The 15,813-nt window shown below is 37.7% G+C and overlaps 1 protein-coding gene across 1 annotated transcript in view; it reads left to right on the forward strand.

Annotated features, from left to right (window-relative positions):
- The first annotated feature begins 5,135 nt into the window (after nucleotides 1–5,135).
- Nucleotides 5,136–15,813, forward strand: part of LOC145981493 (solute carrier family 2, facilitated glucose transporter member 1-like) — a 214,414-nt gene continuing 203,736 nt past the window's right edge. The window contains exon 1 of the mRNA XM_083114758.1: nucleotides 5,136–5,514. Within this exon, the coding sequence (XP_082970884.1) occupies nucleotides 5,314–5,514 (201 nt within the window). The 5' untranslated portion in view covers nucleotides 5,136–5,313. The remainder of the gene's footprint in view (nucleotides 5,515–15,813) is intronic.

Raw genomic sequence — 15,813 nt, forward strand, 5'->3', positions numbered from 1 at the left:
AAAAAAATAACACATGATTAAGTTCTATAACTACATTTTTGTTATGAAGCCATACCGCAAATCTTGGTAATTGCGCCACAATAGCGGGTCTTAGACGATTTGATTGATGTGTACAGTTTGAAGAAAGAAAAACGTAAAATGACTTTGTGTTGAGTCAACAGTTACTGCTGAGGCATCAACAGAACTTTTCAATTTAATTTTTCTAAAATTTCTGAAGCTTACTATTGTACCGTAACTTTTTAAAGTAATACGAGTATTGTATCAATAAAAAATTAATGAAATGCAAAATGCAATAATCGTACTGTTTTGCTTCTTTTAAAACTGACAACCAATATACTAATTAATATTTGTTTACTTAAGCGAGGATATTCAACATTTTCAAATGTAAAAGGCCCAGAACTCAGTGTTTTTAAGTTGTTGTTTTTTTTTATATCCGGGGGAAGGTCTTCGGACCCCTTATAAGCTAGGGGATATTCAATAACCCTCAGGTACATCATATGCTTCTCCCAGAGTCTGCCCCCCAAAGCAAAAGCTCAAACTCCACCCATGCCTTAGTATTTCAAGATTTTCACGCGGCGCCCAAGTCAGAATTTAGGCCTATCAAACACTTGCAACGCTCGGTTAGTGCGGTAAGGTTGCTTGGCTTAAGTTAAAAAATAAACACATATTTCAAATTCAGAAACATTTTATGTGTAAAAAGTACTAAATAAGCACATATTTTGAACAATCATATAATTCCAGTGAAAATATTGGAACATTTCGCGGCCTCCCGCCCCTGTAAGCAGCGCACACTTTGAGAACCACTGTCCTAGAAGCTGAATTTTCGTAAGTTGTTACCAGTGGCGCATCCAGAAGTTGCAGTTGGAAGGGGGCGGTTAGTAGTGTACCTTGCCTGAACAAGAATCAATTATAATCAAAACTTGCACCTTTTTTTACATAAAAAATATATCACACTGTAAACAGGAACCAAACTGACTTCTATGTTCCAGGAATTATAAACAAGGGCACAGGACTGGAATAAATGATTATTATTGTTATCTCAATTCCTGCATTGCCACGGTAAACCAATCGATCTGAGGTACAAAGTGAATAAACATAGAAAACAAAAACCTATTCTCCAAACGATATCGGGTGACATGTCCTTCCCGGACGTATGAACAGACTGTTGAAGTACACCATCCCGCCTGGTATATATGAATCTTGTAGCTGAAAGTTATGAGATTAATGGAAGTTCATGAGAGAAAGATTGTCCTGTTACTGTGATTTATTTTTGTGAGTTTCGTTATGATGTACAACTTTGGTTCTTTTTAAATTGCATAATCAAGATAAATAGATTCTGAATTCATATGTTAAAACGTAAGTTCTGTGTTTTTGTGTCTATTTATGCAAATTTTAATGTTTTCTCGTGCCCTGGGAGGTATCACGCGTATACCAATATACAGTCTCATGTTGCTCATTCTCAATTTGTATTGAGATAAATATATTCTTATGACTATTAATGTCCTATGGTTGAATCTGGCACGACCGTGTCACGGATTCGATATCCTTTTGACGTATATTTCACACTAGTTTGGACTCAACTTTAAACTGTACCGCAATTCCGATTAACCTATCTTGAACATGAAACACAAATCAAACTTTAAAACCTATTTTAGAGCCTGTGAAACTTGCTGATACATCCTACAAGACCGAACATTTCTACAAAAATATTAGACACAATAATTTATCCAAGAGCCTGGCAGTTTGGAGGGGCGATAGTCCCCATTGCCCTCCCCGTAGATCCGCGTGCAAAATACCAAAAGTCACCGGCTCCCCTCTCCCCCTTAAACCTCAGATTCACAGTTCTTGACCTGTATCTTCGTAACTAAAGGTCGTAAGCAGATAAGCTTTTTTAGTCATCATCCTCATTAGATGAGCTACAGAAAATATTCTGTGATTTTTCAGTAATGTCAGTGATTTTGCCGTAATTGAGAAAATAATCTTAACAAATTGTAATTTTTCTAGTGCTTTTTAAAGTTTTTGCCTTGTACTTTTGAATAAATTACATGACAGGAAATCGTTTGGAGTATACAATAGTAGTCTAATTTATAAGATTTAAAACGATATAAGTTTTAATTTATTTATCACAGTCCGTCGGCTGAGTCCATAATAATCGACTGTTTGATAGAAGGCAGAGACTTAGTAGGTAGGATTAATTGTTTCACCATTTAAGATATTTTCAGTCGAATAGCGAATGGATATCGGCGTACTGACGCTCGCAATCTTGAAAAGAGTTGACCATTTTCTGATTTGATACTTCTCTGGAACGGTGACACCAGGAGCGTATATTATAGGCTATCTGCGAAGCCTGAAGTCTAGAGAAAAAAATATAGGAGAAAAATCGATCACAAATTGTAAATAATATTATTCATATCAGTGAGGAGATGATACTGATTCTCGAGTTGGCAACCTGATTTTTTATGAGTTGGTAACCTGATTTCTTATCAGTTGGCAACCTGATTTGCTACGAGTTGGCAACCTGATTTCGTATGAGTTGGCAACCTGATTTCCTATGAGTTGGCAACCTGACTTCGTATGAGTTGGCAAACCTGATTTCTTAGGAGTTGGCAACCTGATTTCTTAGGAGTTGGCAAACCTGCTTTCCTATGAGTTGGCAACCTGATTTCTTAAGAGTTGGCAACCTGATTTCTCAGGAGTTGGTAAATTTCTTTCTTTTCATAGCCTAGGACCACGTGACATAGTGAGATAGGCCAGATATTGGACTCAGTAAACGCTACTGGGTGACCTATCAACGTCTGGTTTTTTCAGAAATGCTCCATAAGTTTTCATAATAAATCAATACATATATTTTTCTAAAATTAATTAGTAGTTTTGTAGAAAAACTCAACATTTATAACAGTTTATGAAAATAACTACGAGTTGAAAGTCTTAATAATTCTCGATCGAAACGATAACATTTTACATATTGTAAGTTTATGAAACGTTTGAACTGAACTCTTATAATACTATTTTTTATATTTATAAAGTTAGCTTCCTTGAATAACATATTTAAGTGAAACACAATTGATAAACAATTCCGTTTTATTTCTAAGAAAAAAACATTAACCTAGCCTCCTAACAGCCGTCTCGATCTGCTCTAGATTTTCACACGATCCTCTCGTTCTGGTCTTGAATAGGGATGGCCAAACGGATCCGGATCCAAATGTTCCGGATCCGGGTCCGAAATACCGGATCTTGATCCGGATCCGAAAGTTCCGAATCCGAGAGTTTCGAATCTCAATCCCATTATAATATTAACACACCTTAAAAGGTATTATGATCTTCGAATTACAAAGAAATTTTTCATTTGTTAGTCCTACAAGATTTTTTTTCAAGTGTTGTTCCTAAAATAATTTCCTACTCATCGGCTAACACACTCGTGCACAAAAATAATCTTACTTCTTTAACATAAAATTTCAGAGGTGATTTTGTAAATTCCATTGAAACGAATATGTATTCATTCGAATGTATTGGAAATGGAAACACATAAATGTGAGACATTCCATTCCAGGATGAAACCTTTAACCAATTTAACAAGATAGAAATGTTATACAAAAATTATACAATTGTTCTACAGTTACAGTTTTAAAAATTAAAATAAAACATTATAATATATGCACTGCAGTGTTATATAATTACAAAGTGTAAGACTAACATAAGTGTATTAATTACAAATCGCGCACACGCACTATATAGGGGAGACCGGGGTAATTAGAACAGGAAACAGCCTGTAGAAGTTCCACTGTAAATTACTCAGAAAGTTACTGATGGATTTTTTAAAAATTTCTACCATTTAAAAGGACATCTTTTGCATATTTTTGAAAAAAATAATGACCATACCTGCATTGCAAATACTCGTCCAAAAAAAAAATTGTCATGACACCATAAAATTGTTCCAATTACCCCATTTGGGGTTAATGGAACATAAGTTAGAAATTTCAACTGAATAGCTTTAGATTGCTGTTGGGGTAATACGAACATCATATATAAATGTCCCATTTACCCTGCAAATTTGAACACAATAGCTCTACTTCTTCTGGAGTTATCAATGCTTGTTTAAATAAAATCCCAAGTTAACGTCTTTTTTTCATAAAGTTCAATTTCCCAGCTGTGAAGCAAATATGTGTGAATGAAAATCAGTGTTCTATGATTTATTTGAAAGGTTACAGGCCATTCTACAATGTAGTAAAGAAAAAACTTCTAATAGTTACATGATCTAGTATACCCAAGCGAAATCAAGCAAATTACGCAATATTCTAATAACCCATTCGCAGAAATTTTTGGGGTAATAAGAACTTTGCTTATAAAAACCAGGCATTTGACCATAGACAACCAAACTCACATGAAATGATGTGTGCCCTTATGTTTTATTATAGGGGTGAAGAAAATTTTGAAAGGGTTCTTTCATTCACATCCAGTATATGCAGAAGCAGAGAAACACCAAGCATGCGTCACATCATTTTTGCAGGTGTATAATAAAAGTCAAATAAAACTTACTTTTGTGTAGTTATTCCAATAACAAATTTTCTGCATGTAGGTTTAGTGTAGGTACATAGGTATGAAATGTTATTACACCAGTCTTTTCGTTTTAAATTATTCTACATTAACATGTTCCAATAACCCCATGTTCTAATTACCCCGGTCTCCCCTATATATATATATGTACGTATATTATATATATATATATATATGTATGTATGTATGTATATTAGCAGGTAACAATATGTTATAAACACATTCTTTCTTTCCAAAGAAGCGCTCATGTGGGATGGTCAAACGGATCCGGATCCGAAAGATTTTAGGATCCGGATCCGGATTTCGGATCCGCCAGGATCCGGATCTGGCCATCCCTTTCTCGAATTGTCCAGATTAAGTCTCGATTTGTACACGGCCGTCTCGAACTCGATACCATACTTACAGTGGGAATTCTTAAGCGCATAAAATGATTTCTTGATAAACCAAAGCAAAGTTTACGCTACCGGAAGGGAATTTTCAGTCCGAGCCAAGAACAACACTGCCGCACGCCCCCTCCACGGACCTGTGGCAGGAGCACTTCTCCACACGCCTACTCTTGCAATACGAGGAGAATCCACGAAAAGGCAACACGCCTTCTTTGCAGTTGTGCAACCTTTTAGCTTCCACAACCTTCAACGTGCTCGAACTTCGCGACCCGCTGTGGGCTATTATCGTCAGCCAGCCGCCCGCAGCAAGCAGTCAGTCTCAGCTTGGTTACTTCCACTGTGAAAGTGCGCGCTTTTTCCCCCCAGTTCCACGATGCATCGCGATAGTTCGCCCGATTACGGTGTCGGTTTTATTCAAGAGGATCATCATGCTTTGCAATCAGAAGCTCAGCTCACCCTTCTGCAAGTTCCTGGAATGGATCGTTCCGGTTCTGGACAAATGTCCTTGTCGTCTTCCGTTACCGATCTGGAGGCTCCCATATACCAAAGGGACAGGCTCACTGTTCGTCAGCACGTAAGTACAATGTTTCTTTTACCTAGACACCCGGAAAAGTACAGGGTGATTCAAAAGTCGCGTGTCTCCAGCTTTATTTAACCCAAAGAGATATTACCGTACAAAGAAAGTTTGATTAAGGCCACGAGGAACAGTTTCAGTGTCCAGCCAGACACGAGGATCTGGAAAGACTCTAGCTGCGAGCTGGAGAATTAGAGGCCTGTGCGCTGGATGGTCGTAGGAGGGTGAGAAACTTAATATTACGCTTATGAGAGTATTATTTCACTTGTTCTCTTGGGGATATCAAACTTCCGAAAGCGTAGAAAAGCACGTGAGCGGAAAGAGGACAGGCTGAAGATTTTGTTTGCATGGGAAAAGTTGAAACTTCCATTTGATTATCAGTAATTTAAATTTTGAATTGAATTACAATTTTTTGGGTGCGTCAGCACTGAGGCTATTTTGCACACGTCACTACACGGGGTCCAGCCCCTTATCATAACAAAAATAAAAGCGTGTCTGAAAACTAAAATTTCCTTACCTTGGTTAAAAGCTGAGGCTAAAAAGGGCGCTCAGCACAAATAAGGACAAAACACAGGACGACACAGAATTATACTGGCCATGGGGCCAGTCGCCAGAGCCTCGTTAGTCTGCAGTCCAGGGTGTACTACGTGGAAGGAGCACCCCTTACACCCCTGATTAGCAGTAAGTTTAAGTTGTTCCTCCAAAAGGAGTAAATGGGATTATGTAAATACTTATTCATAATATCTTTTACAGATCGTACCTAGCTGAATAGTGAACTTTAAAACCCGTTTCCACTTGCAACATGGGGAGAAATCATACTCTCTTCTATAATTTTTTCCCCAGTAAGAGAGAGAGAGAGAAAATAATTTTGACTAAATATTTTGGGAACTCTAAACAAATATGGACGATTACTGAATGAATTTGGTGAGCATTCATTTCCTTGTCGTCTACTTAAAAAAATATTTGATTACGAGAAACTAATTTTGCTAATTTCCAACAAACGTTTATTCTCTGTGTGTTGATGAAATACTGATCAATTAGCGCATCGCCTTAGAGTTTGGTAACACACATGACACATTGCAGAGGAATCGAGTACTTCAGTTTCATTTTTATTGCGATCGACTGTACGTACAAGCAGAAGAAATATTACCGTTGTCAGGCACTTATTCAAAAACACATGAGATTCCCACAATTCCGCAATCCAGCAATTATAGTCCATGAAGTGTGGTGCTAACAACACCATCGTTGTCTATACCCCAAGATGGATAGTAATCTCTAACCTTGCGCAGGCGCCTCTATGGAAAATTGATAAACTACGACTCTCTGAATAAATTACTGCGAAATCTACAGACATTTGCAAAAGTTAGGGCTGTTGACAACATTCGGAATTAATTAAACGATATATAGTTGTTTACGAAGTAAAACTGAAGCCAATGGATGTAGGATTTTGTGAAACTGCCAATCCACAACCTTGGTCAACATCTTAAACAACTGTCTAGACATCAACGACATGCCCCTGCATTTTAGCATCTCTTTAGCACACTCATAAATTTCCACACTAGCTACAAATCGAAAGTGAATGGGAAAGTTGCTCCTTCAACCATATAAGCACTAAGGACAATCGATATGATTATGGTCTACTTGCCAATAACATTCTCCTCTATAGCATAAGGATTTTTGATTGATTGATTGCGTTGGTGTTTTAAGTCCACTTTATGCACAGAAAGGCTAATCAGGACTGGACCTACAGTTTAAAGTGTATTCGAATAAATACTCGTATGTTAAGTAAAACACATGTACACTTTTAAAAAATGCTGCTACATATGGGAATTTTGTTACATCTCCACTACAAGAGAGATGTCAGATAATATAATTCACGGCTCCAGTAATATTAACATACGTTAAAGAATCATTCTGAACGTTTCTAATTTATTAATTATTTCAAAACTGTCGTCTAACTGTCAAGCACACGTTATAATATTAGTTGCTTATAAGGTAGAAATTTCGAACTTATACCGTAAGTTCACTTTAGACGCGAACTAGTATAACTCATTGACTATATCAATGAAATGGGTAAAATTAAGTAATTTTTATTATCCAAAATATCAGGGGTCGAAGCAAGATCAAGGAATTTCTATCTGCAGTGGATATACTGCACTGTAAACACGACTTAGTCAAAAACGAGCAAAATTTTGTCACTTTTGACTAAATCCAGTACTCAAAATAGCACCGGCCCGATTTTCGTCAAAAGTGACTACATGCATTTAGTAAATTTCATTTCAGTGAGTTATATAGTAAAATGTAAGAAATCATGGGGGGTATGTCAAAGATTGTGTTTACCGAACTCCTGTTCCAGATGTTGCTACTCTTCGAAGAAGAAAAACGGAGAGTATCCTAACTGTTACTGGTGATATGCTGGGGCGGTTTGGGCAGAAGTGAATTGAGGACTAAAAGTGGTAAACGTCGTAAGTGCCAAAAGCGAAAGTGTTGGGAAATCGCATCGTTCCGCACATCAGCCCGTAAGAACGTGCACACTAGTGACCTCTTTATACGCCCTTTGAACTACTTAGAGGGATACCAGCCACTTTTAATGTTTACCACATTATAGAGCATGGCACATTTCACAGTTTAAGTTGGAAAACAGTGTTTGAATTATTGTGGCACTTACAGCGTTTACCAATTTTAGTCTTCAAACCGCCTTGATGTTCTGAGAGTAACTAGAGGGGCGTACATTGAGGTATATGGCATATAAACGTGGAGCGTTGTAGCTCATTTTGCAATCAACAGCATTGTTCTATTGCATGTAGTTTCTGAGCTATGTTTTTTGTAATGGTACCCGAACTTTATGAACACCCTGTATATCTACCTAGGTACGTATGTATTTCAAGCAAACTCTCGCCTCACGTAAAATATCAAAGCATAAATTCAATACAATGAATAATACCTGCCTTTTCATTCTCGTCTCTCTTATATGTAATATGTAGGCATTTAAAAATTATTTGTAGTGATACAGAAAAACAATTGTTAGATTTTTCCCAAGAAATCCTAGGTTCTACTCAGTGATGTGCGTCTACGCGTAAACAACGATAGTCTACATTCTACACGTAGACTATTTTATACATATAGATTACGTAATCTATGTAAACAACATGGCGAAAGGTGATTATTTAGCAAAAGGCGCTGTGGAAGTAAAATAAAATTATACTGCGTATCAGTTGCTGATGTGTGAAGATAACTTTTCATACTCTTTCTTCCAAATTCGAACAATTTCTCACCTAGGAAGAAACCTAATATAGGAAACATTCTAGTGTTTTATGGGGAAAAGACCACTTTTTCCTTACGACTGCCATCTGTTGTTGTTTCTTGCATACTATTTATCTTCCTCCATGGTTCATAATAGAAGAGAAGAGAAATTTTGTTGTAAATAGGATTCTTTTCATTTCCTTAGGAACCAATATAGTTGAAAATGTCACTTTCCTTTCATGAAACCCTTGAAAATTAATTTTAATGCACTTTAGATTGTCTACGTAGTCTATGTAAACTACAACCCAATGTAATCTACGTGTAGATTACGTGTAGACAACGCATGTAGACGTAAACTTATAGTCTACGGCACATCACTGGTTCTACCTTCACATGAAAGTGCATATAATACGATGAAGTGGGACAGTGTAGAACTTGCCAGGGAACACACTAATATCTGGCATTTTGCACCTCGCATTCCAAACTGTAACATATTGTTCCTAATTACATTATCTGAGACTCTTGAGCTTGTTCACATCTCTGTGTGCATCCATTTACCTAGCATTCATTTCTCAGAATAAAAACCCTGTGTCGTACAGGATTGGTTCTGAATATTATCATTGGGCTAATCGAGAGTAAACACACTCAACTCAACTTGTATGAACCTTGTATGAGGTTCACAATACCTCTTACATTTTCGACTCACTGAAAAGAAACAGAATTGTATTAGCTGCACTCTTAGATGTGAGCGCAGCATATGATAATGTAGATATTAATATCCTAATACAAACAATACAACAGCTAAAAATACCTCACAATTATGTTTTGTTATTATGGAAGTAATTTAGTAAAAGATCTGTATATTTGCACTTTTTCAATGAAAGTATAGAGGACTGTACTTACCCTGCTGCAAAGGATTACCTCTGGGAAGTCCTTTAAGCCCAGATGCATTCACGACCTGCTTTTTCATTAGATTATCCTCAACAGTCTCTGGATAATATTCATTTCCCTTGTTATTCGCACACATCGGAATAGTTTAATCAATGGCAAAGGTTTTATTTCATATACATAAATGGATCAAAAAGTGGGTCAGGATTTGGATGTGCAATGTACGACCCACAACAGAAAACCGATCTATTATTTCGGCTTCCACAAGAATGTTCAATATTTACAGCAGAAGCTTACGCAATTTACCAAGCTTTAATATATGTCGGACAATTAAATTTGAGAAAGTTCTTAATACTGACCGACTCGCAAAATGCATTACAGGCGCATAAATCCTCTTACAAGAGTCTGTACAAATTATCTACTTATATTATAAATTGTATTCAATTAGTACAAAGAATACAAAAAACTGGAAAAACCATTGAGTTTACTTAAGTTAAAACACATAGTAATATTACAGGCAATTCCCATGCTGATGAGTGTGCAAAGAAAGCAACGTGCCTTCCAAATATTACGAACGTATCATTATACTATACTGATCTTCTCCCTAGAGTAAATAAGAAAATTTTGAATGAATGGTTTGATTGGTGTCGAAATGAATTTGTAACAGTTGGAGAATCATACAGACCATTTGCTGAATTGAAACCACACAAACCATGGTTTCATCATGTTAGTGGTACGAGAAACGTAATTGTTTCAATTAATAGACTGAGAGCTGGTCATCGGTGTACTAGGCAACATTTATCCAGAATTGGAATAACGAACAATAATAAATGTGAATGTGGCTGGGAAAGTGAAGACGCACAACATATAATACTGGAATGCACAAAGTATAAGAGAGAGAGAAATATATTGTATAAAACTTTATACGAATCTAAAGGTTGTTCAGTTTCCAATAAATTTGTCAAGTTTGGTTGTCGATTCAGATGTGCGGATGGGTTATACCAGAGACTGTGGTTATACTTTGTTGTTTTTATTCTAATATCTGTAAAATAAGGGGGGGATATTGATATTTTTAATGAAAAACAATTATGTATATTTCACATGTATATTTCACATGTATATTGTAATTGACAATAAACGACATAAAAGCTGTTAGGTCCAAAATAAAGGAATGAATACGAGGTCTTGTGCCTTGGTTTGTCTAAATTGTTTTAGGGGGTTATGAGTACCTTTACATTGCAATGTGTTTTCGGGCGTGGCTATAAGTATACACATGACCTCTGTACGAGGTTCGGAGATTAATGTTTATGGGGATGTCGGAAATGGGTTTTTACGCGTTGTAAGTTTTTATATGAAGTGCAGAGGTGTCTCGTGAACGCATGCGGTACATGCTGCGCATGCGTCAATTGTGGGGAAAAAGGACAGCTTGCTCTGCGACGACATTCATGAGCATGTCTACATTCTAATTTCTTCATATAGGAGAAGTATTTATTTTACACGAGAGCGCTCAACTAAGCTTATATTACATTTCTTGGTCTGAAGTGACGCATGCGTCAATTGTGGGAAAATAATTATTACTTTCTTTCACTTCAGATCCAATAAATGGGATATAAGCTTAGTTGAGCGCTCTCGTATAAAGTAAATACTTCTCCTATATGAAGAAATTAGAATGTAGAAATGCTCATGAATGTCGTCGCAGAGCAAGCTTTCCTTTTTCCCACAATTGACGCATGCGCAGCATTCACCGCATGCGTTCACGAAACGCCATTGGAGTGTTATATTTATACAGACCCTTCAACATCAGGGATTATATAATTGTATCTTTATTTTCGTTACATTTGGATATTCAATTATTTCTATCCAGCATGTTATGAATTAGGGACCGCTTTCTCTTGATCTAGTGCTTATTTACAAGTCTCATAAGACCTCCCTATACCATACTCTGGTGTTGAATGTTATCAACAGTGACACTGTGACAGCAAGACAATTCAAGAAATAAAGAAAAACCGTACGGAGTTGGCGTCACTACATTACAAAAAGGTAAAAAGGTCCAAAGTTATTTCCACTACGTCATGCGGTTTCTTTTGCGCGTGTCTCTTATCGGCGTAGAATGTTGATTGGCTCTCGTCTAATCATCTGACTCTGCAATCCACGTCTGCCAGTTTATTTTGTTTCTGCACTGACGCAAGGGGCCTACAAATAGTCTGGTCGTCCAACATGTGCGGTCGTTGCAACATACGAGGCGGAAGCTCGAAAATCTTCCTGCTAAGCGGAGTCAACCAGAACTGGAAGGTCGGTCGTGTCTCTTGGCATATTTCACGCCAGTTCCCCTATCCAGTGTCTTCGTAAATTATGCTTGAATCACACGAGGCTAGATCTACTGCTGGATTTTCCAGTTGGACTTGAACTAGTTGTCTGGTATTGTCTCAGATTCTAGTTTTCGTCTCACACGATACTTGTTATCGTACTTGTCGATGGACTTTTGTTCCCATAAGACATTGCGCAGAGCAGACAATCTATAAAGATTTGAAGAACGTTGTAGAAGAATTATGCGTACTGAACAAGCTTTTTAATGAACTCAGGTATGAACAGGAATCTCATGCATGAGATTCGCAGTATTCATCCATAAAAAATATTTTGTTCAACTAAATACGCCAAAACATTTAATACACTAGTAATAAGAAGGATTTTCATTATCGGCTAGTAACATCCATGTTACTTTTTCTTTTATCGAGAAGAAAACGAAAACATTCAACACCTGGAAACCACAGAAAAAAAACTTTGCCAAAACTCACAGATCATATTCACGTTCGGTCTGATTGGCTGTTCCACACAATCCAGCAGAGAACATCAGTTGCAATTACAACATGGCTTAGTCGTCGAAACCAGTCAAGTAGCCAGCCCAGGGACCATGATTTGCACCCAGGTAGCTTGTCCAACGTCAACAAGGGCATTCATACTAGAAATCCAGTTCAGTGCCAGTTCGGCCTTTAAGCCCGCATCACACGGAACTGGATATCCAGTAGGTATGCCCTAGTTGGCGCTGGACTGTACCCATTTGCTAGTTTTCGCCTCACACGATACTTATCAGCGTACAATGTATCAATTCACATTTTTAAAAGCCGATAACTATTCAACCGAGAGGAATAACATTTCGTATAAAATGTTATTAGATACAAAACAATGGCGCCGCTTAAATACATGCTTTACAACGTTTACTGTACACGTATGGAAGAATATTTTAGTTGTTTCAAATGTAAACACCGTGCACTCAGCATAGATGGTGTAACTCAACGCGCCTTTCATGCTGTATACGTTATACATTGCTGGAGTAACACTCGTAAACCACAGACAAAATCGCTTCTTTGCACACTCACAGATTATCTTCACATGGCGAAACTTTGCTCTGATTGGCTGTTCCACAGAATCCAGCCGAGGAAAGCAAGTAGCAATTAGAACATGTCCTATTCCTCCAAACCAGTCAAGCAGTCAGCCATGATTTCTACTTAGAAAGTCAGTCAAGCGCCAACTAGGGCATTCCTACTAGAAATCCAGTTCCTTGTGATTCGGCCTTTAGATGCGTCCACTCCACTCCACTCCACGGGTTTTGTGCGGGGTACGTCCAGCTCATATCACTTCGCGAAAATGGATTTCTCAAACATGCTGATAGCACAAAAGTTATCCTTTCCTAACCAACTTACATGCATTCTTTTCACAATTACAATTCTAACATTGTTAGGTTAGACGGTCAGATTTAGGGCTGTTAGAAACCAATTTTCGCAACGTGTTAGCAGCTGAATGTGCCCCGCATCCGACCCCCAATCCCACTTTATAATCAAGGAGCAAAACTTTAAAAGGAAAGGTATCCTCTACGTTCATCACTGTAAAAAGTTTATCGCCGCTGGACAGCGACACTCTGTGTGTGTTGGGAAGAATTTAGCTAGTTCAAGATGACAGGGCATCCCCGATGGCGTAATGGTAACGTCGTCGCCTTGAAATGAAGGAGTCTCGGGTTGGATACCCGGTGGAGGCACATGGCAAAGTGGTTCGGATCCCACTTTAAACTGTAGGTCCAGTCCCGATTAGCCATACTGTCTACAAAGTGAACTAAACAACAATTCAATTCAAGGTGACACTCTTTTACGCTCAGAGTTCGCGTACACCATAAATACACCTGATTAATGTATTTATTATACCGGGTGATTCAAAAAGAATATACGTATTTTTAAACAGGTATATTTGAAAAAATAGTAGTACAACTCTGAAAGTTTTGGCACTTACTTAAGAATATCTATAGATGTTCAATATGTCCCCCACCAGCGGCTCGAACAACATCACAGCGGTACTCGATTTCGTTCAAAACTCAAGCAAGCATGTCCATCGTAACTGACGCTTCAGTAGCAGTGATGCGATTTTCAGCTCTTCCAGGTCACTTTGTATTGGTGGTAAATAGTTTCCTTAATATACCCCCACTAGTCACAGAAAGACAAATCCGGTGACTGTGGAGGCCAGCTGAAAAGTGCCTAGTCTTTAGCTGCTTGACAACCAATCCAACAGTTAGGAAGAGTTTCATTACGAACATTTGGCTGAAGTAGTGGGATCGTGAAGACAAACAGTGCTGCACGAGCGATCTAGCGACAATTGATTGAAACTAGACAACGTTATCTTCTGCCAGGGAGCGCCATGCTTCTCAGTGATCAGCAGTTTAGACAGCATACTGGTTTGAAATACGTATATTCTTTTTGAATCTCCCTGTATTATTGTTCCCTCCGGACTCCTATACCCTAATATCCATTAGTGAATAATAATCAGGGAACACATTCATATGTAAATACATATCTTCATATGATGATAAAATCACTGATATTTTGTATTACCTTTGAAAATCGTGGTTATGTAAGCTAAAATAATGCTATACAGGGTGTCCGGGCTAGAGGTATACAAAAATACACACATATATTTTAGCATCTGTAAAGTTTATTAACTTTCTTGTCCTGGTCATGTACAAAGTAACTCAGAAGGTTTTTATGTACGTTGGTACACCTCAATATTAGCACAATTTGTAGCTCGACACATATCTAAACGAATAGTCAAGCTCGTGCCAATTGTTGACCAGTATTTGAGGCGTTATTAGCGCAACGATACGCTGTCTCAAATAACCCAAATCGTGAATTTTCCATTGTGCACAACATCTTTAATGAAGCCCCATGTAAAAAATAGTGTAATGGTGTCAAATCTGGGGATCTCTGTGGCCAGGCAGTTTCTGCGCATGCGTGACTCAACAGCACGACTGATCGTACAAGTGGACTACTGAAATCTTGGATCGATGGTCAATCGACTGAGCTCGAGACAATACAAAGAGCAGTTTTCGCATTATAAGCAGTTATTTTTGTATACTTCTAGCCCGGACGCGCATTTGCTTTTTCCAGTCAACTTGTGAATGCGGTTTCATTTCTTGCTCTCTGATTGGCTGTTGGAAAGTTACGGTGCTGTGATTGTGAGAATATCTTGTTTGCGCTGTACGTTAGGTTAGGTTAGGTAAGGTTAGATTAGATTAGAAAGCAGCAAATTTGCGCTAAAAATAAGAAATAAGACATTCTCACAATCACAGCACCGTAACTTTCCAACAGCCAATCAGAGAGCAAGAAATGAAACCGCATTCACAAGTTGACTGGAAAAAGAAAATTCGCAGCCCGGACACCTGTATTTATTTTCCATATTTTAGTTATGTCTATATATAATTTCCATATTTTTAAAACATTTTCCAACATATTCCATATTCGTGGGTTTACTCTTGTGTGAAATAGCAAGGGCTGTTCATGTGCATTCTGCTCGTTTTCTACTCTCTGTTCATTTCAAATCTTGACAATAGACAATGCATCTGTCATCCTATCGCCAACAATATAGAACGCAAGCTTAAGCTTTCCGATGAAATCCATTGCATATTTTAAATGTAGTTCTCACATTACTTCCTGTGATACCGAAAGAAGTTCCAGTTAGTATAAATGTGTCCTCAGGGACAACAGCTGAAGATTCAATAGTGAAAATGTAATGAAGTGACAGTCACAAAGAACGCTCATGCGCACTATAGTAACCACACCGCCACGTAGGGCGGCTCATTTTCAGGTGACAAATGTCGCTTGGAATTTCATTAAAAACGACCTTTAG

The sequence above is a fragment of the Lepisma saccharinum genome, chromosome 29 (assembly GCF_977018435.1).
Source record: "Lepisma saccharinum chromosome 29, izLepSacc3.1, whole genome shotgun sequence".
Lineage (NCBI taxonomy): Eukaryota > Metazoa > Arthropoda > Insecta > Zygentoma > Lepismatidae > Lepisma > Lepisma saccharinum.